Below are 25,172 nucleotides of genomic sequence, written 5' to 3'. Positions count from 1 at the left end.
CAAAGCACCATGAGTGGCTGAGAGGCAAACTTTGGAAGGACTTGATGTAAAGGGACAGAGGACAGAAGGACATCGTCAGTGTTTGGCTCGGAGGTGGTCCTGGCTGCTTCATGAGGTCTGACTGTTTAGCCAGAAGACGATGAACATGCATCAGTCGACTCACGCAATGCAGGGGGAGGAAACACTGGTTCGGGAGGAGCGTGACACATCCTCCTTGATCGGGGCGAACGCCCCAACTTTAACCCGGCAGGAAAAGAAAATGACAAACTAGTTGAGAAACTATCCTTTGAAGGAACAACAACACGCGTGAGCCGGTTGTTTACTTTTAGGTGTTTGTAAGCCCTTTAAAGCCACCTGGGTAGAGCGGCTGCGAGTCTGGATCAAGTCTGTGATTCGACCAGACAGGCCTGACAGATGGGCAGACCAGATTAAGACTATAGACAAGTATCAAACAAGGCGCGACACCAGTCATGTCCAGGCGCTGCTTGACCCCTGCGGAGAGGAGGTGACGGCAGTTCAACGGCTGGTTTCCAAAAAACACTCCAACAAGCTAAAGCGGTTTTAGGACAAGCTGGCACACAAGCTCAACACAATCTGAGCAGAAGTTTCTCCTGATGACATCCCATTGACTTTGTTGGTTTTGAAACTATATATCCTATAAAATGAACGTATAGAAATATACGTTAATCTTTTGAAACTGAAGATCAACTTGATAAATGCTGTTATAACGATCCAAAATTATTTTCTGACAGCCCTTTGTATTTCCACCTGGTCCCAACACCCTGGCGGGACACACAGAACAGGTTGCCAGATACACTCAGACAGAAATCCCCTCAAAACAAACAGGGATTTGCCATATTTGTTGTTGTTTTTTCTCTCATGAAAGCACTAAGAGAAAATGCAGTTTCCACATTGTTATGCTGCCTCAAGCTGAAAATGAATGTTACAGGAGTACTGTGGCTTTTTGTCAGTCGTCTGCTACTTTTTTATTGTTTATTGTATTTAGATTTAATCTTTTAAGATAAAGATATGAAGTGAAAAAAGGTTTTACACGATGTTAATAAAACATCCGGACAATTTCTGACCAAATATTTTGCAATATTTTGATTATATGCAGCCATTTGCATTAAAAAAAAAGTCGACCTAAAAAAAAAGAAAACATTGTTGGACCTAAATCAAGTCAGGGTAAATAAAAATACTATTGCTGTTTCCGACCCAGACCACATTCAAGCAGTCATTTATGAAGACAAAAAATATGATAATAAGAGCTTTTACTGTTCAAGTTCATTACGGCACTCATTTATCTTTAATGCTATCAAAATCAGGTCATAATCTATATTTATATGCATAACCTTTTTTGACATTATGGGTATTGGAAAAAAAATTATTAACACCAATACACAATGGTTTATATTTCAATAAAGTGTGTCTACAATAAAATAATTAGGATATAATAATGATATGAAAGAAAAGGAGCTAAAGGAACATTGAAATCCAGTGAGATCCCAGTGATGACTGAGGACAGGAGGATACGGTCAACTCCAGAAGCTGTTGTTTGGACATATTTTAGCTTTCAGTTCTAATAATTCAAATAAAAGTTTAAATCGTTTAAATCCTTCCGAAAACTATGCAAGTGTAGCGAAATATATCATATTGAATTGTATCGTGAGGAGAATATAATTTATGGAATCATATTGTGACATTAGTGTTTTGCTACAGCCCTACATGAGATAACATTTACCACAGATTTAAATAAATATATTTAATATTTTGCATCACAAATGATGTCAGCAAATATCTTCAGACCACGCATCAAATCCACCAGCTCTGTGTCAAGATGGCGCGTAAAGAAGAAACGTCAGCAGCATCTCTGTTATAGTAAAGGATCCCCTCTGCCGTGTCCTTGTATATTCATGAGACCACCGTGATGGATTTCATCTTGTCATCCCCCAGTGAGCCATCATGACAGTCGTGAGTCACCACAGGTCAAGAACATGTGACTCACATATTCTAAAAGTCATCGCTGCTCCACATCTGGCACTGATTGGTGACGATAAGTTCCTAATAGGCCTCCGTCACCTCCGCTGCTGCCATCATCTCTGCATGAAGCTTTTAATCCACGCCCCAAATGTGGATTCATCATAAACTCTTTAGAATGTGAAATACTGTATGGATGCACAGTGGATATCATCCTTCAACAAAGTGTTTATGATGCAGTCTCAGCTCAGTGATTTTATCCGTTTATCTGTCGACCTACGTTTATTGAGTTGTCTATATTATACATAAATCAATGGATCTCAAGGAGCTGTTCATAAGCCCTGAAGTAGCGTAAATTAAACACTTACACTAGATCCTCAACGGAGTTAAATCAAATTGAGAGACAGAGGGAAGTCATTTTATCGCAGGAACACATGGTTAGTAGCAGTAAGAGCCATTTCTTATGGAATGTTAATGAATTCTAATCTTAAATCTTTTTAGTTTAATTTCAACAATTGGTTCTAATTTAATTTTAACGTTATCTATCAAACAAAATAAAGCCGATAATACACATATAATAAGGGGAACTTTGAGAATAACTAAGCATGACAAAAATGTACTGTATATGATACAATAATATATTTAAGTTAATTTTATCTCAGAAATTGAATGTATGAATTAAATGAATGAATTGAAGGATATAAATGAAACATAGAACATTTTGGGGCCATTCATCGTCCTAATAATCAAAAATATTTTGTCACAGTTGGGTGATAGCCCTTCTTTCCACAACATACTCAACAAGGATTTTTGACGATTATGATAATGCATTTGTTCTTCACACATTTTACTAGCTTCTCATTAAATTAGAATTATTACCGATGCATCTGTGAGACTTGCAATACACTTACAGTAGGGCGGCACGATATTGGAAATTAGTTCGATATTCGAGTGTCTTAAATTGCGATATCGATATTAACGCAATGTTTTTTTTTCACCTAAAAATGTAACCGCTTGCACGCGACTGCATGTAAGTACGGTAGGGTAGGTCCGGAGGTTTAGAGAAGGGAAAAGGATGCAATATTTCCCTTTCCTTTATTTTATTTATTTTATTTATTTCCGGCTTCGATGCCGACATGATCGGAGAGAAATATCACTTATTACGCTCAGTCTCGCGGGACTTGCATTGGTTTCCCTCGAGACTGAGCGACATCAGAGAGGATCAACAGATCAATAATAAGTCCACCTCCTTGTACACGCACACATAACAGTTTATAAATGACCTGACGCTAACAACTTAGCTCATTAGCATACGGCGAAGTCGGACAGGTTCACACTTGTTGGAAGTTCTTATAAGAAACCAACTGAGACGAGATGAAAAGTACTTACAATATGTTGCTTTAGCAAAGGGGGTTGAAAGAGATGAGTTACTGGATCACTAGCGTTTGAGTAGCGCTCACAAGTTAGTCTTACTTTTGTGTATATACTGAGCCGCGCTACGTCAGCGCACTAAGATGTGTTGCCAAAGCAACCAGACCTAAAAAGCTGCGCCGCACAGTTCACAGACAGGCAGAGACGTAAACGACAACGAGACATAGAAGTACAAATTGACAACTTTACAGAACGTGCACATTTAAGAAATGCTTGATTTATGAAAGATTATAAATGATCGCACATGTTTTCGATATGCATATCGCAAGTTTAAGTTAGTGATCATGTCAATACAAATCAAAAAACGTGCATCAGTGACAGGAAGATGGAAATCTGGAAGGTTTTAAAATGCTAAAGGAGTAAAAATCTATCCCAAAATACACAAAGATCTGCAAATGCTTGGTTGTTATTCCTGGTTTATGTAACATGGGGACAATTAACCATCAACCATTGAAACCCATGAAAGTATGAAAAGAAAAAACAAACTCCTCAGCCTCTCTCTAAACCCACAGTAGCCTCAAAGCTTTGCTCAAAGGCTGATTTCAGCTCCTGTGCGGAATCTCTTCCTTTCATCTCACAAGCTGTACCAGGACCGATCGACTTTAAATCATGAGTTGGTAGCAACAGCACACAACAGACGTGGCAAACAAAACAGCCCATATATAACAGACGATATTTGATGGACAGAAATGTTCTGATGTTGAAGCATTCCTGGTTCCTCCTGTCCATCCAAAACGCAAAACATCGAGTCGGCACTTGGCCCCGGGTCATCTCTGCCACTCAAGTAGAAAAACAAAGGTCCCAAAACGAAGCACTTTTGAGGAATAAACTGCTGTTTCAACTGGGAAAAGACTGAGGACAGAGGAGGGGTCCTCGTCTCCTGTCGCGCAGACCATACATAGAAGTCTACGAGTGGGATGAGAAGCACAATACTAATGATCTTATCTGAGCCTCTGATGCAAATCCAGTTTGATGTAACAGATGTATAGATTTGATGAGATTAATCTAAGTGTGCGGCACAGCTACCACTGCTATTGACCTCCTTAACTCATCAACCACATCATCCTCAACTAATTACAGGATTTGGGGGATGGTGACCAAAAGAGGGGGTCCATGGACCATGGTCCGAAAGATGGTCGATCTTTGTTCATCTGTCTTATGTTTGTGCAACATTTGGTATCATTTATGAGTTAAGAAGTTGAAGATGAACTTGTCGAGTTCCCTGATCTGACCCTTGATTTTATCTTACCATATTTATTGTTAAATGAAATTCACTACTGAATACTGAATCTTCTGAGATGTTTTCTTGAAGACATTTGACACGTTTGGTTCCTAAGTGGACCAAATCAATATCATTGAGGTTTTCCTGGACGTCTATGGATTTTTATTTCAACATATATTAGTGGAGATTTTGTTTTGTCTCAGATTTGTTTTGATCTTTCTCAAGAACTCAGGTTGCAACGCCAACAGTATACATATCTACGATTACTACGATTCTACTCATGGAGTTACTCCATGTTTTATATTGCTAATTATTTATGTTTTTCTTCGAAAATGCTTGAACAATGGAAATCATTTGCACGTTTCATTTTAATATATTTTAAAGCTGTTTACTAGTTTTCTAGATGCATTGATTTTACTGAGAAGGAGACTTTCTTTGTATACTTTTACTTTTATTTGTTAAAAGCTTAACCTGTTGTTTCCTTTACATTTGTTCATCCTGTCTGCGTGTTCACAGTGACAAATGTTATCGACAGGATGAATTATTTGAAATTGTAACGACTACACGATCAGAAGAATTAAGTCACTCTAGTTTCATATAGGAGTTTATATACATACAATTGATTAATTTATTTGTCCATACGTGTGTCTGTGTGTAGTTGTATATATGTGCGTGGCATTTAGTGACAACCTTTCCAGGATGTCCCCATCATCTCACCTCAGGTACTTGGATAAGGCTCCGACCCTTTTACACCAATAACATAAATAGCAGAATAACATTAGCAATATAATCATTATTATCAATGTGTACTTGTTATTACATGTATATATGTTGTTATTGATTCATTTCCATGATTGGTATTATGTGGTTGTTCTTCTCTGGATTTCAATTATCATATAAAATCAGATACTCATTGAGAAAACTCAAAATGATCTCCTTATGGTCACAAATTTATTTGAAGAATAGTACTGAAGAACAAAAATATTAATCGGTTGACAGTACTTGCATTTTGGAAATAAGCACTTTAAAGAGGAGCTAAATTGAAAAATAGATACGTTTCGACATTAAAAAACAGGACAATTTTAAATATTTGAAATTAACTATCCCTGAATCTTGGTTAATTCATAATTTTAATAGAGTTGAACTGAAAAACAAACACGCCCACAGGAGGATGTGGCAGAGGGGGGAGAGGGGGGAGAGGGGTGAGGCATGAGTCAATAAAACCCTGTGTAATCTGTTCCCTTTAGTGGCATAAATCATCTGAGAGCAGATTACTATGCTTCTGCCAAAGTGAGAACATGTGAGTCCCTAATGGACAAAAACAGTAAATACAGACACACACTTGCACAGAAAAGTGTGTGGTTGACAAAAAAAAAAAAAAAAGTCAAAAGTCCACCACTTGACTTTCACAGGAGTGGCTTAGAAAGAAGACGAGGAAACAAAATGGAACATTTCTGTGTGTGTTTTTTCTGATCAGCTGACAAGTCCACAGTAGAATTGGGTTCCCGCTGAGGTAACCAAGGCGCAGGGTTGTCACTTTGCGTGATATTACGCATCACGGACTCCCAAATGGAGCACGGGGGAATCTGAGGGGGTAGAAAAAGAAACGTTGTGTATCTACTGCGTGTGCGTGTCTGTGTTTCTTAAAAGCTGTAAGCAAGGATGTGCGGACAGGCTGTGTGCTTGTGTGCGAGTGTGTGTGTGGTGAGATGGAGATAAGAGGGGTCTTCATGCATCATTAGGCAGGTGGACTGGAGATCACCAGACATAACTGGCTCTGTGGTGAGGAGCAGACTGGACATCTGGCACACGGTGCAGGAGGGACACCCAAGTGATCGTCCGAGTCACGGCCAGATTGAGCACACACATCATCGCAAACTCATTACACAGAGGTCGCTGTGCGGGGTTTCATCGTTCAAAAAGAAGAGATAAGATCTCCAACTGTACGGAAATCTGGAATCTTCCTGCTCGTAGGTGAATTGAGTTCTAACCTGCTCCTCATATCCCTGTGTCTCCTCTGTATTAACTCTCTTCTTCTCCATGTCCTCCCATACCACATCCCAAACCCTCAGTAGCTGTCCTTCTTTTTCAACCATGGTACCTCCATTGCACTCCCAATGTAAATTTGAGCATCTTCTACTCTGACTCATCTCAGAATCATTGTGTCTTTTTCCCAAGAGGGCCACTTTTGACGTGAAACTGATCAAATGTGAGCAGAGACAACATACCAAGAGTTATTTCATTCAGAAGTTTAAAATAAAAAACGCCTTTTTTTTTTTAGAAAAGCATCTTAAAAATTAAAATTATTGATTGTTATTATTGATTTTCTGGTTGGATAATGAAGCCAAGGACCGCATTGTAAATAAGTAATTTATATTTATAGAGCGCTTTTCTAGACCAGGGTCACAAAGCTCTTAAACAATCAAAACAATACTCCATAAAATATATGCTTAAAAGGTCAAGACTTGTATCCACTCAAGGGTCATAATTGGCCTCCGGGCCACATGCGCAATCTACAATCATGGGATGGTTTATTTCTGTACTTTGAAGCTTCTCTTTTTCTCTTACTGCTCATCTTCTGTCACAGATCACTCTTGTCGGGTCCATCTGTCCACCTTGCCTTCATTCTTTTCTTCACCTACCTAAAGCTCAGTCTGTTTAAAATGTACTGTATATTTTAATTGTTTAAATAAAAATATATGACAGAGAACACCTCATAATCCAAACGTGATATTACTAATAAATTATATTATATATAGATAGATATTATTTTCTTGTAAATAGCTTTCACTAGAATTGAAGTTAAAATATTCTAAAATCCAGTTTATGTATTTTATCTAATACAATACTTCCCTGCATTTATCAATTTCACCGGGATCATGAATTTAATATGATCACGAGGTGAAGCACAGGATTATAGAACTACTTTCCTTTCCATAGACTGACATAAATCAAGTCGTTCTGACGGCAATTAATTTAGCGTCTTTGTTGGCAGAAGAATGAACTACTTAAGAAGAAAAAGAGCGTCTCAAATGAAGAGAGTCAGGTGTTTGGAGAAATCAGGAAACCATCTGGCGCACATTTTCCTTCTAATTATGTTCTCATGTGCAGCTAAAAACAGGTGATGTGCCTGTTCCATTGTGAAAGCACATCATGGCTTCTGTTTAGTGCTTCCTTTGCCATGTACTAAGAACATCTTTCATTCATTTCTATTCTACTCTTTTTAATGGATTATATTCCTGGTCTCCCATTATTTTTGACACTTCAATATTAAGTCAATTTATTGGAATATCATGAAAAATAATTATCGGTTGCTTTGTTTTTTCCAAAATGTATTTTTTAAGAAAGAAAAATGTAACCTGAAGAATGGAAAGAGGAAATGATTGATTGACCTTTGAGAGAGCTTTGTTGTCTGCTTAATCTCTACCTTAAATCTTTGATAAGATCTTCCATTGTTGTTACATACTTGTTTAGTCTTTGTTGTTGTTAAGTTATGACATTGATTTTATTTAGCTATAATAATAATAATAATAATAATCTCTATTTATATAGCGCCTATAAGAAAAGGTAGCCTTTATTCCGCTAAAGCTGCAGCCGAACGCTAAGTATCTTGTTATGCTTGTCACGGCATAAACAACAAGCTTTAGTATAGTATGTAACACTTTTATTTCCAAATGTTTGTTCTAAACTAAAAAATAAAACAATGCTATTAGCATAATGATATTAGTATTATGATATTAGCCTGTACAGTATGTCAATATATAAATTGGACTTTTATTTGGATTAAAAAAAAAACGTTGTGAGCTGAGAGACAAAACAAGAACAACCTAATTTAATAATAAATTACAGGTTTAAAATAAAATGCTGTCATTTTGTGATTGATGAATTTCCCACCAAAAGGACAGCACTAATGTTTATCTCCATTAACACACAAACTCTTTCTCATGTCGTTGTCAAGCATTCAAATGGGCAGGAAAGATTCTACGAAACACACACAGGGAATATGCACGCTAGCCTTCCTTGGTTGAAGTGGCTGTCAAAGGCAATAGAGTAATCCTGTTTTAATGGCCATGCCCCTCCCCCAACACGATGTGACGTTTCCAGACAGAATACAGTGTCATTCTTAAGGGAGAAGAGTCAAAACGGGAGCCAAAGCTGCCTCTGCTTCAAAGGAAAATGATGTTTCAATGGCAACAGGAAACATAGACCGAAAGCATACGTGTGAGTGTGATTCAAGATATGTATCTCCTCTGAAAAAGAGTCAAGAAGGAAAAGACAGAGGAAAGAATATAGACCTACTTTTCCCCTAAAATGAACCCCAGTACACACTTCAATTGCGATTGACAACAATCTCCACCTTCCTGATTGAAAATATTATATTCTTTTATCATCTAATGTATAATCCAAAATTGCTACAACACTTGACAACTGAACTTCCTCACAAGACGTTCAGTAAAGACAATTGAAGTTCGAGAGATCCAAACTCACGCTGTCACAATTGACTCACACAAAATTAATAAAAAACCTTACTGGAAATGCCAACATTTTATTCACTCTTATTAAAACTTGTTGGACCATTGTGAAATGAGAAAAGCACGTCATTCATAATAAAACATATTGACTGTAAAGTTTGGACTGACAACGAGGAGCAGCTGCGAGTTGATTTCACGTTTGTATTCTTGAAACGACGTGGAGTCGATGGGAAGGATTAGAGGAGATACTTAAAGTGATCTGTGTGGCAGTAAAAAAAAAAGAAAAACGTGCCTATTGTTCTCCTAATGAGAGTCTATTATTAGAAGGAGCTGCTGTGTCACGTCTGCTTTTTATTCCCTTTTGTAATGACTCTTGCATTGATTAATAACGTTTAATTTGGAAAGAATTAAGAAAAAGATTCAATAAGATTCAATATACTATAAACAATAATTCATGTCATTCATTTAAACTAAGCAATTACAACTCAAGCTAAATCTAACATAAGATATTCACCTTTTATTTACTCTATTTTGATGGCCGAGCAGTGAAAACATTTCTTTGCGATACAAATCAAAATAGGTACTTATTAAAAGAATCATAGAATCATTTTTTCTTTCCCATTTCAGAGCACTCAAAATATTTCGTTCATATTTGACAACTTCATTCGAATATTTTTAGCCATTGCTGTTTTCTTAAAAGTTAGAAAAGGAACGACCAAGAGCGTGAATGTGCTTGAAGAAAGCATGAATCTCGACACTTCTTTAGCCATCGCTCTAAGCTAATGTCCGAGCTCCTCCTCTTTCTACTTCCTTCAGCTGTTTCTTCACGACCTTCCACACGGCTGTCATCCATTTAATTCATGAAGAACTGGAGCTAGATCTGGCCAACTGCCCTCACCTCGCTCCTGAGTATCTCGCTTGTCGGAGTGGTTTTACTTCCCTCCCCTAATCCTTCACCGTGGGTGTGACCTCCAGACTCCTCCGACTTGTCTTGAACAACACACTTGGTTTTGTTCATCATTTTTCCTCACACGACCATCACAACAATAAGACTCACGAGGAGAGATGCATCAACAAGTATAGTATATTTCATCAGATGAGTATTTTGTTCATTAAAAAGATGCGGGTGAAAGGTCACAGGCTGCCCTTTAACAACGTATGAGTGACCTAAAAAAGACACAAACACTTGAACACAAGACCTCAAAACTACCTTTATTTGAAGTGATAAACTGACCCACAGTGTCTGCTTGGTTTCTTATAAATCCACATTATATTTACATTCTAGTTAAGCTTGAATATAAATTTAAATATATACATAACTGTTTATTTTTTAAATGATCTCACTACATTGCTTCATTGATTGACCTGTCATATTACAAGTTAAATGGGAATAAACCACTGAATGAAAAGCAGCAAACTACAAACACAAAATGCCTTTTTTTTTTCTTTTTTTAAAAAAAAAAACAGTCTCAAGGGAAATCTGTTTCCTCAAGGGGCCATATACACATGATCTCACCTAAAGTGACTCACTGCATAGCAATAACCCATTTACTAGCACAACGAAAAGACACAAAATAAATCTTCCAAAAGTCTCTCCAAAGTACAAACCTGGACAACTTGCTGCTTCACACATGACACTATATTTACACAATTGTTGTTTATTCTGAAATCCGCATACAGTTAGTTTTATTGGAATTAAAACAGGACAATGACATAAGGAGGGAGCAAAAAAAAAGGATGATGTAATGTTGTAACGGTGTACGTAGATACAGATGTTTGTGTTTACACATATGACACACAAACACCTCACTTGACATCAGCAGCTAATAAGTGTGAGCCACTCAGGAAGTCGAGCTCCTGAATAAGTCATGAAAGATGAGACTAAAAGGTGGAAAAGCAGTCGATTTGTTTTCTATACTAGCGATTTCCTAATGTAGCCATCAGCGCGACGGTTCGGTGGACGCGCGGACCAACGGGAGTGATCCGAGTGGGTTTTTTTGTGGCGAGAACACCTGCTCAGTGAAACTCACCCGGATCACAACAAAACCGTGTCCCCCCTCCAACGCGCGCGTAAAAGCTGACCATCACGCACGGCTGCACACACACGAACACGCGGGGAAAAGCATCCGTGTGTAGGGCGAGCATCACCGGCGCACGGAAGGAACACTCTGGAGGGAAGGACGCGCTCGACTTCCGCCAACAGCTGCTGAGCTTCAACTCCGCACGAGCAAAGAGGATGATGCTCGACAGGAAGACCCCCCTAAAGAGGGTCCAAACTGAACCCTGAAAGATTGTACTCACCACAGCTGTCTTTTGACAGGCAGGCAGTCTTTGTTGGACGCTGTCACTCCCATGGCCATCTGCATGACCGTGATGTATTTCTGGTACTTCATCTTCCAGCTCCTCTACTTCTTCTGCTTCTTCTTCTAATCTTCTTCTTCTTCTGCTTCTTCTTCTGGGAAGAAAGTGCGCTTCACAAGAGCGGCACAGGTGAGCGCTCGTCTGAACGTCTGCTCTGCTCCCCGGACATCCGCGCCATGCTCAGCCGCCTCAGAAACGCCATTTCCAGGGAACAGGTTCCCGGAGGAGCTCATGGAGAAGAACCGCGCCGCCGAGACCCATGTCTGCACTGACTCTCTAATCTCATTACAGCTCAGAATAGATTGGCTAATCCATTCAAATATAGGCAGGTCATTGTTGTGGCTCGCCCGTGAGCGCCCCCTTTTTTTTTTCTTCTTCTGCTTCTTCTTCTTCTTCTTTTTGTTTGTCTTTTTTCACTCCGTGTTGTCAACGTGGTGGGAGAGAGTGAGGAGGAGAGAGGGAGGGAGGACGCACCCACTCGTCTGCCAGCTCTGGAGCCGGACCGAGAGACACTGGGTGGTGGGGGGTGTGACGGGGGAGGAGGGGGGACGACATGACAGCTCGAGAGGAGGGTAATAACCCACCGTGGATGATCAGATGAAGTGTCTGAAGGGGCTTCATCAACGCTAAGTAGAATGTTAACAGGTCAAATAACTTCTACGCAAACAACTTATAGCCAGAATAGCGTTAAATTAATAAATATATATTAAGATAGAATGATCCTTCCTTTACATTAAAATCGCATCGGTGTGTATTTGCTAGAATTATGCGATACGTATCATCAGAATTTAAAGACCATATCACTCTTAAATAAGTCTTACTTTGTATCAGCTTTGAAACCAAAATGTGTCCAAAAATCCGCTTTAAAAGCTGCCGAAGTCGACGTATCCTCTCGTCCTCAGTCATTGCCAGGATCCTGCTGAATTTCAATGCATTTTAAGATGCCTGGAAACCTGGAAGCTGGAAATCAAATTGCAACACTACAAATGAATAGTTAGGTAATAGGGGTGAATATTTGTATGTCAATTGTAAGTAAAATACAAATAATTCAAATGATTTTATCGCTTGATGGATCTACTGACTCCTTTAAGAAACACCTTAAGACGTTTTTATTTGTTCAGGCTTTTCCTTGATTTTCTGGAACTCCTGTTGTGTTATCAGTTTTATCCTGATATTTAAAGTATATACTTTATTCAGTATTGTTTTGATTGTTTAAGCGCTTTGAGACCCTGGTCTGGAAAAGTGATATACAAATAAAAATTACTTACTTACTTATTTACTTACTTTATTGAAACATTAACCATGAAATAAGATTGATTAAAACATGTTTTTGAGATTTTTAGATGGGCTCAGATCTGTTTGGTATTTCCAAATCTATCTCACACGACTTAAGTAAAACATCAAAATCCTTCTTTTACTGGACACTTAGACTAAGCTTGAGATATTATTTTGTTTTTCTATAACATGGCTCATCTGAGCCTAAATGAATGAATAAAAAACTCTGAAGTCCCAACACTCTGGCTGACGTCTATTTTTCAATGTCATACTACCTGAAAATAACTTTAGGATGTTAGGTAGTCGACTGGGATCTGAGTAAGTGGGGAACACAGTCACAGATACAGATACAAATACAGATTTAAAACAAAACAAAATAATCAAATGCTTATATTACTTCAAAATATACCAAATTCAAAGGCAATGTTGTTGCGTTGCTTTTGTAAAGATAAGCAATGTGTTTATTCTGCAGTAGATTTGTGTACTTGTAATGTGAAAAACTGTTCATTTGTTAGATTTACGTAGAAGTAGATGGAAAAGCAATATACCCTCCAACTCAACAGAGGATTTTCATAAGCAGTGACATGCACTAAATGAAAGTGTGTATATCTGGTATTGGTGCTTATACAGTATATATCCATCACCAATATAGTGAAGTCAGATGTCCATGTCTGCTTAAAGTCACTTTAAAACCACTGTGAGCTTCATTTTGCTAGGATTGTAACCTCAAATACACTCAAACTAGCACCTAGTTTTCCCGAGGATATGTTTGCATGTCCACCACAAACAAACACACACATAAAAGCCAGTGCTGTCAGCAACACTTGATGATTTCCAAACACATTAAACTTAAGAATAACTGAGACCACACAAGGAGGCAGATTCAAAACAGACCAATAAAACAGCCGAAGATAATTACTCATTTTCCTGATGTAGGTCACATGACTGAAAACGCCACTCTGGAAGTGGGTCAGTGTTTGACTGTCAGTTGGGTGTATATTAAGACATTTAAAGACCGACAGCGATGAGCTGGTGTCAGAAGAGAGGACCTAACTTTGTGTTAATGTAGCACCACGTGCTGATACTAACGTTTAGAATGATTTTTTCAAACCGGTGTTTACAGACACATGAGTGTTGGCCTTTAAAACTAAACACAAGGTCTTTAAAAATCAAGGTATTGGATGTGGCACTAGTTTCATGCGCTCATTTTCTACCACTCAAGCCCTAACTGAGGTTGCAGGGGGTCTATCCCAGCTGCTTGGGGCAAGAGGCAGGTTCTGTGAAAGAACATGAAGAAAATGATTTCATTTATTATCATTAACAGCCTATAATAAATATAGGTAATAGTTGACTTTCCTCCTACATGTGTACAGTGTTCTACAGCCATGATGAGTTTCATGAAACCTGCACTAAGAATGAACTCAATCTATATGACACTTTTTTTTCTCCCTCTCAAGTGCTCTTCTAATGGATTGGACTGTTTCCAACAGTATTCCCACATGTATCACTCGTGGAACTTTAACTGGACGGGAGGAACATTAGCGATAAATATGGCTCCCACAACCTTCACAACAACTATTGATAACTGTAAGGTTAAGATTTCAAACCAACTGAGAAGAAGTTGATTTGAATTTATTTAAGTTGGGTCTACTTTTTAAATCTTCCCCTCCACTTGTAGGTAGAACAAAGATAGTTTTATATTACATCTGGTCTCAGCGACAGACACTTCACAGAGTCCCTGTTAAATGCTAATCCATGTATCGATAGATCTGGTGTCACATTTAAAAGCCTGTCAACACGAGGCTTGGGTGAGTTCTCAAGGGCAAAGTGTCTTTGTCGGAGTCGGTGCGTAGAAGTTCCAGGTCACATTCAACAATGACTCCTAACAATAGGCGTGATGTCATCACGAGCAACCGCTCTGAAGTCGCGCCACGAGGTGCTGTCGCTGTATTTACATATTTCCTCTGACGAATAAACAGAGTGACGGAAGAGAGAAGAACGGCGTGTAAACTATCCTCCCGTTGAAACAGCCCATGCTCAGCAGAAAGTAAATCTTGATACAAACTCCATCGGAAACATCACAATAAAATCTCCAAGGAGAGAAGTCAGAGTGCGAGTGTGATTCTGTTTGGATGACAGAGGCTCGTAAGCAGCTGGTGGGGAAGGTCAGATGGAAACTGCTGTTGTCAGCACGGCTTGATATTGGCAGATAGAGAAACAGGATGAATTCACCAAAAAAGAAAAAAAAAAAAACTCAACACATCCCAACTTGCCTCTCTCTAAGTCCTTGGATGTTTATTTACAGTCCTTGGCGTTGGAAAGAGGATTAAAAAAACACACGCACACACGAACACACCAAGGGCCTTAAGAAGGGTAAGACAGGACTACATCCTTCTGGAGCATCAATGTAAGACAGAATAGACTACAATGTTAGACAGTAACTTCAATGAAGTCAACCATAATCACACCACCTACATGCTTGTTAACTCTCACCTGAACACAAGCAACATCAACACACTTAACACTTCTAATAAGCCTTTTGTAGTCTCGGACCAAACTATTCTACAGACAGAAAAGTACTATTACTTGTATTGCCTTTAGGTACAATTAAAGACAAGTCCACTCTAATGCGAGTTAGAATCACAGTAATGAGAGTTGTAATAAGAGTTTTTTAAATGTAAAAAAAAAGGTTAAAGTTCTTAACTGTGAAGGGTCCTTTTTTTGTTCTTGAAAAGTGAGATACAAACAAAATCAGATTAATCTGAGTGTATTTAATTAAAACCACCAAAATAAAGAATCCTTTTTATCTACGTAATTTTGTGTACATATAGACTCACTCTGGGGCAGCGTTTTATTTATTATTTATACATTTTTTACCCATTTGGAGTGGATTTGAATTTTTCAAATGACCAAATTGTAAAAACATATATACTGATCAAGAATTTAAATAACTCCTGTTTAGAACACACCTCACCTCATTTGTTTTTGTTTTTCTTGAGTGCGATATTTGAAACCGACCATTAGAAATATGTTATTACCATCATCAACGAACAAAACATTTAATAAATAACAAGTCCAAACCATACTAAACAAAGAACAGTCCAAAAACCAAAACGTCCACCGAACTGGGCAATAAAACAGGAAACAAAGGGGAACCTGGAAAAAGAAAAAAAAACAAGGAGATCAAAGGTGCAAAGAGGCAAAAAATCCCTGGTGACCCAGTGGTCGGACTTGACGAGCTTCCTGGATGTTCTTCATTGCTCTTTATCTGTTTAGTCTACAGAGACTGACCTGCGAAGCCCTTCAATGTCACCGCGTCCATCTGTTCCTCTGACATTCCGCCACAAGGTCAAACTGCTCGGCCTTCTTTCTCTCTTGAGCATCCGATCTTCGCAGAGGACGATTAGCTCAAGTAGCACCATGTCAAGGCCATGTCTGGCTGGTGAGTTGTTGCTGCGATGATGTCCGGGGATGTCAACTGCACTCCGAGATCGACCAGCACCTGCCTGTCCTTTGCTGTTGCAATTCTGCCCCCCAGGGTTTTCTTTGGAAGCCGGGGCATCTCACCGTCTCACACAAAGGGAATCGTACACTTGGACAGGTTCTTGCTGTTGTTGATGCCAGTGCTGACGGTCAGTGATAAAGACCGTATCCCAAGGTCTTTAAGCAGCTGGAATGTTTCCGAAGATCCGCTTCTGTGGCAGATCTGGCAAACATGTCTGCAAAACCCCAGGTGAAAATATTGTCAGGTTTCAAGAGGACATCATATACAGACTGTTGTGGCTCCATCTTCCAGAGCTCTACTAAAGTGATCTCATGGTCAGCTGAACACTCCCTCTTGATCCATGCCAGCCTTCCAAAGAAAGTGTTGATTATGAACTTTATGGAATTGTTTCCAAATGGAGTGTTGTTGTTATTCTGTTTCGGTTTGTTATTGAAAGAGGGACAATTAACCTTTTTATTTAGATATACTGTATGTTTTATAATACATAATATACATAAACATTCATAAAAAACATGGGCCTATAACGACAAAAGTAAAAAAAAAACAACTTTATATTTATCCTTATATTAGAGTTCAGGATTTACATTGATAATAAAATTTAGGCCCAGTTTAGGCCTTTGAGGTTTGACTTTTGACTTGACATATGACACATACTATATATGGCGGCTTTTGAAAGCTAAACACTAGATAAAAGGTGAAGGTTTTGCATTTGTATTCAGGTTTTTTAATTGTTATCCGTAATAAATGTAACTTATTTCTAGTATATTAAAATTATGGTGTTTAAAATAATGTTTTTTGTATCGTGCATAAGTAATCGGAACCGAAATCCATTTTGGGGGATTGCAGGGGGAATGGAGTCCATCCCAGTTTCATCGGGCAAGAGGGACACCCTGGACAGGACACAGGTCTGCTGTAGGACACACAAAGATTGATCGATTCTAAACATGATCCAACTACTGGTTGTTATTGTTAGAGAGTCTTTGTTATTGTGTAGCTTTAAATTGTTATTGTGTATGTTTAACGAGTCGGAACTAAAGTGGTAAAGCGAAGAAAAAGCTGGATGATTTAGATTTGTTTTCGGTTTTAATTGTTTGACCAAAGGATAAATCAGTGAATAGAATAAAATAAAGACAAAGTGAAAAAAAGTGAGAATAAAACAAACAGAATAACAGATTATTCCTTCTGATGGTAAAATGGACTATTGAGATTATACAGTTCATATAAAACATTAAGCATCTAACCTGTGTCACAAATTCACTGCTTATTGATTATTATTATTATTTAACACATGTGTTTAAGTGGCCTGAAACACACGACCGCTGTACATGAGGTGAAAATCACAAGTCATCATCTCTTGCTGATCCAAAGGTGACCAGAACCATCTCTCCTGGTTCTGAATGATAAACATTACCTTCCATCGACGTACTTCAGAAATAAATGGCCCCCATGATGAAGAATGAAGAACTTGGATTCCGATGGGTTCAGTGGAAGAGTGGGAATACCGGGATTGGTTGGAGAGTGAGATTTCCCAGAGGGCCAGCAACCACCCAAATGTGTCGATCCCCCCTCACCATAAATTACGCGATCCCCTGGTGCCTGGCCACGATTAATCACATGACCACAGCAGCCAGATTAAATCTGTAGCCTTGGACAGCACTCCTGTCTCACTCTCTCTGCCCCCCATCCCTGCTTGAGTCTCAGGGAGGATCACATAGGAAGAGTCCACATATGGAGCCACATAAAGAACAGCCCACATGTTGCTGAGAGGTGGGTAATTAGTCACCGTGAGGCTGCTGCGTGTCACGATACATCAGTGTTGTCACACCGCCACACACTCCTTCATCTCCGTCCTGGTGCAACATGGATTGCTGTTGTCATCGTGTAACTCAACACCTCGCTGCGGAGGTTCAATATCCTCCCGCCAGACTTCCATCTCCACGGCAACACCGCTGGAGAGCCTCGACATTGGTTTGGAATGTAACATTAAAGTAAACTTAATCCATAATTTATTGAGAACAAGACTTGAATTAAAGATGGTGATGGTCCCACGATATCCTTAGATCTCATATCTTGGTCCCCTTGGACATGTTGGGATGTTAAGCATCTCCACCATGTTAAGAAGGTACTTTAAGGCGGGTTGATGAAAACGTTATTGTACAATACAATGTTAACAACTTAATGATGTAAATTAGTTTGAGTGAAATCCATTGGAAACCCTGGACAGGATGGCAGTCTTTCGCAGGACACACAAAGACACACAAACATTCACTCGCACTCATACCTACGGACAATTTCCCTAAGTTCCCAATCAACCTCTGTATGTTTTTGGACTGTGGGAGGAAACCGGAGTGCCTGGAGTAAACCCATCCAACACGTGAGGAACAACTCCACACGGAAAAATAGATTTGTTGTAACTTTAAACAGAAGTTTAATATCAAAATGTTGTCTAATTTTTATCATCTCGGGTTCTCTCCTTCCCAGAATACTCTTTGACATCTCCAAACTTCACGAGATTGTGGCACGGATGCGAGCTGACGTAGCCAAAATTCATGAGGATTTGGCGAAAATCAGCAATTAGAAGAAGAAAGAGCAATAAATAAAAAAAATGGCTCTCACTCTGTCCAACATATACAAAATGAACTGGACAAATAACTATCTGTCGACTGGACCAAAAGTGATCTACTTTTGTAACATGTTATGTGGAAATTGTCATACATAACATTAATCTGTTAAACCGAAGTAAAACAAGCGCTGACATAAGATATTATTATATCTATGATTTAATTTCAAATACAACTACTATTTTGAGGAGAATGGGGGCGGGACTAGATAAGCTTCTGCTTCTCCTGCTTTTCCCTTTTGGGACATGAATTACGAGGAAATGTGATGTTGATGATTTAAACTGTCATGCCCGAAATAAACAATAATCATTCATTCATTCATTCATTCATTCATTCATTCATTCATTCATTCATTCAACGTTGACCTGTGATCCAGTAGAGAGAGATCGATTAAAAACTCAGAATGTTCGAATATGATGCTTATGCTCTTCAGATTAAAGAGTAAATTCACCCAAAATTCAAAGTTCACTCATTTTCTTGACATTACAGAAGAGCAGCATGGAGGTTTTTGGATGTTTTTTACTGTCTTTTTGGACGAAGGTGAAGACCAAGACAACTGAGCTACAGTCGCTACATTCAAATTGACATACATTTTTGCCTATAACTCTAAAAACCCTTAGTTGACATGAGGGTGAGTAGATAGTAAGTGAAGATGTATAGGAGCTTTAAGAGACATGTATGTTTACTTTGCATTTTCTTTTTTTTGTTGCTAGTCCTCGTCTTTATCTGCAAAGGTTTTGCTCTTGTCACCGCCTCTCTTCGTCTCTCCAGTTTTGGTAGTGTTTTAGTCTTGGCTGCAACAACAGTCTTTATCTTGTAATCTCAAATCTTTTATCTTCCCTGTTTCCTCTTTCTCCGCGCCTTAATAAATCCCGAAAGAAACAGATATTCCAAGTCACCTTTATATGACTGAACCTGTCAAGTCCAGGGTAGGAATCATCTTAAGTGTAATTACGACTGAAATGAACCAGCATTGCTTCTTCTGAAGCGACTATGGTATAGTGCTCTCTCTGCTTTAGTGCCTATGATACGTGACAGTTATTCAATTATGTATTGTCGAACATCGGAATGCTAAATATAATATTATTTGTGGAGCTAAAATTAGACGCGGTGGGGAGCGAGGTTGCATTTCCAAACTGATTTAGAATGCAAGGCTGTCCAATATTATCACAGCGCTCCAATTTATAGCACAGAAACAAAACAGCTATAAATAAATGATGCTCCTCGTTTAGCTGATAAAATTAAATTACTAAAAGGAAAGGAGACATTAACATTTGAAAGCCTGGTTGACAGTAATATTGTGTTGCAATTTTTAAAAAAGCTGCACACTTGAATATGTATTTGCAGTTTGAGGTTGCACAATAACTAAAGAGAGGAGACTTTATAATTGTATATGCTTGAAGTGAAATATGCTGATGTCGTGCCAGAGACTTCAGCAACAAAAAAACGTATAAAGAAGGCGTCTGAAGAGCACGGACGATAACTCTAAAGGATCAAGTCAAATTAAGGTTAATGCAACGAGTACATGGTAAAGTTGTTAGATTGCATCGTCTTGTAGTTGCTTTTACATGAGAGCATGAGAAGAAAAACATTGGAATAAAGAGATTATATTACACAATTTCAAATGAAATGGAAGGTATTTATTTTCCCTCTGTCACAACCTAGGGCTAGTTGCATTAGATCAGCAGATAAAAAAGATCCTTTTCTGAAAATATGTTTTGTATTATTCTCTATTAGAATTCAACTTCATGTTTATTTTGCCCGAGGGTTCAACTAAACAGAACACACAGAACTAAATCTTTGGTAAAATGCACTTGATGTAGGGTTAGCTTGAGGTTCCATCTATGGTGGTGATGGAGTGATGGAGGTTGAGAAGAGGACAAACACAGGAGCTGGGAATTAATGCTGGGAGCCCCCGACTCTATATGTCTGCTGCTGCTGGTGCGACAGTGATTTATGGTTTGCTCAAGGGTGTGGATGTTGCGTGTGGGGGAAGGAAAACAAGGACAAGTCAACATGAAGGAATCAAAGGGATAATATAAATATCCTATCAAAGGAATCTTTGTGGTTTTCTTCATGTGAATTTTTATTTATTTTTAAACTACAAAGGGCATGTTCGTGCTGGTGGTTCGACACCAAGTTTGTCTCCCACTGTCACCTTTATTAACAGTCTGCCAGGAGGAGATTTTACCTGTGAAGTTTCCGTGTTAAAAGCTCAGTGAAGACCTGGACACACAGAAAACTCTTGGCTCTGGCTGGAGGTACAACAAACATAGCTAGATACGTTCGAGATTGGTCCTGATCTGTGTTGTAAGATTGATTCTTGTAGCACTTGTCTTTACCATTTTTCATTCATTTCTATTTCTTGGCTATTTACTTAAAATCTTCTTTTTTTTTAATCGTCTAAATAACCTCTTTGTAATTGGATCTTTCTAATTCATGACACCACTGATAAAAGTATCTCTATAGAATCAATCTAAAAAAAGCATTTATTTTTCTCTGAAAAAAGCATTTCAACCAACAGCTGTATCAGGTTGTCTGGAATAGACTGCAGTGACAGTTACATGTGATGTACAGTATTGCCGACAAAGCACAAGTAAAGACGACATCCTCCCTGGAGAGTCCTGCGGACAGAATGGCTCATGCGTGTCTCAGCCATAAGTGCATACATCACGCTGATCCTGAACCGACACGCAATTCACACACGCATTTACCTGTCGTGACAGATGTGGAAACAAGAAAGTTTTTACACTTTTATTTTAACTTTATTTTGTTATTACTGTAATGGATGCAACACTTATATATTGTATATATTGTCATCACCATCATTATCCAGCCACCTCAGCATATTCCATACGTTCAGCTCAAGCTAAATAAGATCAAAATATACACATTGAATTCATTTTTTATCGGAACGATTCCTCATGTCGGTGCTTCATTTCAAGATGGACGTTACAAACGAGCAGTATGGAGGTAATGGGATGTTTTCAGGTGTGTCATTTTGGACAAAATTGAAGACAAAGCCTTACTGGCTACAGAACTCTTGAAGTTAGGAAATCAGTTTCTTAAAGCTAAGAGCTGTCACCCACGATCCTAGTTACCCCTCGTCCTGCTGAAAACAATGAAAAGTTAAATATGTAGCATTGATGATATTGTCTAATAAACTGAAAAACACTCTTAAATGTGACATGTAAGATATAAGTGAGTGATAATTTTTTCTTTTGTTTTGTTTTTTTCAAATTGAACATGAAATGGAACATTATAAGATATTGTTGAATAAATAAAACACCTATATTTAAAATATTCTGGGGTAACACTGTTTGCGTGTATGATATTTGTCATGCGCTCTAGGTGTTCCACATGTGTAATAAATCTGAAGAAAATATTTATTAAGTGTAAATACTGTAACATTTATTGATTATTTTTTAGCAACAAAAAGCTGTACTATAGTAGCTTTAAACATGTTTCCATTGGAACATACTTTTTTATACTCTTGGTATTTTTGGGGACAAAATCTTCGGTACGGTGTGCATGATGGGCTTGTCAGTAGCAAATCCAGGAAATCTGGAAACATGCGTTAAGACATGTTTCCATATTTTCATGGTAAATCGATTCAGACCAAAAACATTTAATATAAAATAGTGTCGTTGCATTTAACAAAATATTTTTTATCTTTACAGCCAGAAATGGATTGTATGTTCGACTATCAAAGCATTGATTTTAAGATGAAGATGAATAATGGTGTCTGTGAACATTTTCTCGAAACATCAGTATGTTTTGTCTTTTATGTTGTAAAATTAGTAGAAACATGACACAGTTATTAAAACTCTGATAAACTGTGAGCTTCCAAAAAGAACCACCACTTGTTTATTACGTTCATAAAATTGATGCTTTGAGACTTGATGAGACACTACCTTATCGCTTATACAAAACAAATTTGTTGTTAGGTTTTTTGTGTATGTGTCACTGGTTTCCCAGATCGTGTTCTACACTACATTTTTTTCTTCCAAATCTGGTTGTCAAAAAACATCAAGGATCGTGTAGTGACAGGGCTTGTTAGTGCAATTTCAGGTGCTGGGAAAGATCTTTTGAGCAAGGGTTTATCACTCAATCCTGTCAAGTCTCTCAAGGAAAATCCATTTTGTTATCATTACCGCATTATCGACCATTATTTTACACACTCATGAATGCAGAGAATTCAGAGTCACTAATAATGATCTTAATGTTTTAAGTTTGTGGGAGGAAACCATAGTGTGTCTGCACACACAAGCAGGGGAACCCAAGACCTTCTTGTCGAGGTCACTGTTCTTCTGTGCTTTTTTAAAATTTCATCACCTAAAGGGATTCCCAGATTATTTTAATCATATCTATATTTTTCTCTTCTAAACGTCACACGATGTGAACCATGTGGCCGCACTCACATGCTTGAACACGCAATATTCCCATAGGACACTAAATGTTAAGTTAGTTAAATATATGCACGTAGGTGAGCGTGCATGGACCCAGAGGCGGGGGTGGGTGAGGGGATTCTGCTGCACTGAGCAGATATGCAGGACCAAGGTGAAGGTCACAGAGAGATCACTTCCCGCCAGAGGTAACCTGAACCAACATCTGAAACAACACACAAACCACACCACAAGCCCAGGTGTGAAGTGGAAAACCTCCATCTCTTGGCTGACTCAACATCCCAGGCCTTTTTGTAAACAGTATAAATAAACATAGTTTTGATCTAATTCAGTTATTCTACAGCTAGCATCGCTTGCGTCACTTCAACAGCGTTGACCAATTAAAAAAAACTGGACTAGGAAATACAAACAGCATGTGTGAGATCAAGTCATGAAGCTGGAGGTGTGGTTTATATTTTCATATATATATGAATATATATTTCTTCATGATGAATACGATTTCTAAGAAACAAGAATCTCCTCCTGAATCAGCTTCATGTTAACATGTCTCCAGCAGTAGGAAGGACGGCAGATTAAAGATTGATGTGTTTTATGAAAGCTGATACAGCTGATGAAGCAGCAGGAGACCAGAGGGAAGTAAAAACCCAGGAGTGTTTCCATAATGGAGGGAAGACTCCTCACATGTTTGTTCTTTACACGGTTTCTCATTATCACAACTCTGCATTTACGAGCTTCTTTAGCCATTTAATTAGGTTTCCAACATTTTAAAAAGATCTTCTTGTACAGAAATTATGTCATTTTTTATTATTACAACTGTTAGAAAATGGTTACACAAGAGCAGTGAATATAAAAAGGCTCATGTCAAGGGAAACACAACCAAGTCAAGGTCTTTTTAACCCTTGTTTTTTCTCAGGGTCAAGGTGACCCGGAGGCCCGAAATCAAATTCCAGAAATACATATGCAGTGGTGGAGGTTGCTTGTCTTGACTCAGAGACAACACGAGGGATACAACAAACTCATTTGCATTGTTTGACTCTGGGTCACTTTGACCCTGAGATAAACACAAAAAAATCAAACACTTTTCGATGGAGCTGTAGCAGAAACAAGGATGAACGAGAAGCTAGCAGGAATCAAATCATGACTGGAGATATGGTGATGATTTATCCTACAAATTACCGAACTAACTGTACTTAAGGCTACGTCCAGCAGGGGACTGAAGTCTCCCTGGTCCTCCACCTATAGAGGGGTGTTCAGCCATGTCTAAGTGTTTGGAGACTATCGGATGGACCAGATGGAGAGATTGTATCTTCATGTGTGCTTGGGGACAGAATAGGATCCCTCGGTTGGAGATAGCAGAAGAGTCCACAATGACAAGTCAAGTGTGGAAATGCCTTAGAGGAAGTATCCAAACATGGGCTTGTCTGATGATCAATTGAAATTCGGTGTAAAATTCTGACTCACCAATAACTTCTATAGCAAAAATGTGGTGGTATTGTTTGTTTTAGATTTTAAAATAATAGATTTGATTTTATGGACCTGATTGATCCAAGAAAAACCTAGAAGAGATAGACATACAGTGCATGTAATCATTTGAGGGGGGAAACGGTCTTTTGGCAAATTAAAGTTCTTTACAATTCTTTAATACCAAAAACATGTCATGCAGCAGAAGGGTAGGTTCAATTGTCTTCCTTTCCCAAGGTTCAACAAACAGTTCTAGTTTTTTATAGAACACCTAATTTCGGAATTTACAGATTAATGTTAATTGAAGGAAAATCTTAAAAGTCTTTAAAAAACACCTTTTAAGCTGTAATAATCAATACAAACAACATGTTTCAAATGAAGTCTTCCTCTCCAAGATGAGGTAATTCCCTCATCATGACCATGTTTTGAAGTAAGTACATT

The 25,172-nt window shown here is 38.4% G+C and overlaps 1 protein-coding gene across 8 annotated transcripts in view; it reads right to left on the bottom strand.

Moving 5' to 3' along the window:
* Nucleotides 1-11,867, bottom strand: part of tjp1a (tight junction protein 1a) — a 90,276-nt gene extending 78,409 nt beyond the window's left edge. For 3 of the 8 annotated variants that reach the window (XM_087794527.1, XM_087794531.1, XM_087794534.1), the window contains exon 1: nucleotides 11,404-11,864. In XM_087794527.1, the coding sequence (XP_087650653.1) occupies nucleotides 11,404-11,495 (92 nt within the window). In that variant the 5' untranslated portion in view covers nucleotides 11,496-11,864. Of the gene's footprint in view, nucleotides 1-11,403 lie in introns of all 8 variants that reach the window. The other 5 variants (XM_087794533.1, XM_087794528.1, XM_087794530.1 and 2 more) reach the window with 3 other exon arrangements.
* Between the last annotated feature and the right edge of the window lie 13,305 nt (nucleotides 11,868-25,172).

This window comes from Callionymus lyra, chromosome 6 (assembly GCF_982586985.1).
Source record: "Callionymus lyra chromosome 6, fCalLyr1.hap1.1, whole genome shotgun sequence".
Taxonomy (NCBI): domain Eukaryota; kingdom Metazoa; phylum Chordata; class Actinopteri; order Syngnathiformes; family Callionymidae; genus Callionymus; species Callionymus lyra.
Note: the sequence above shows the minus strand (reverse complement) of the source record. Positions and strands in the feature narration are given on the sequence as shown.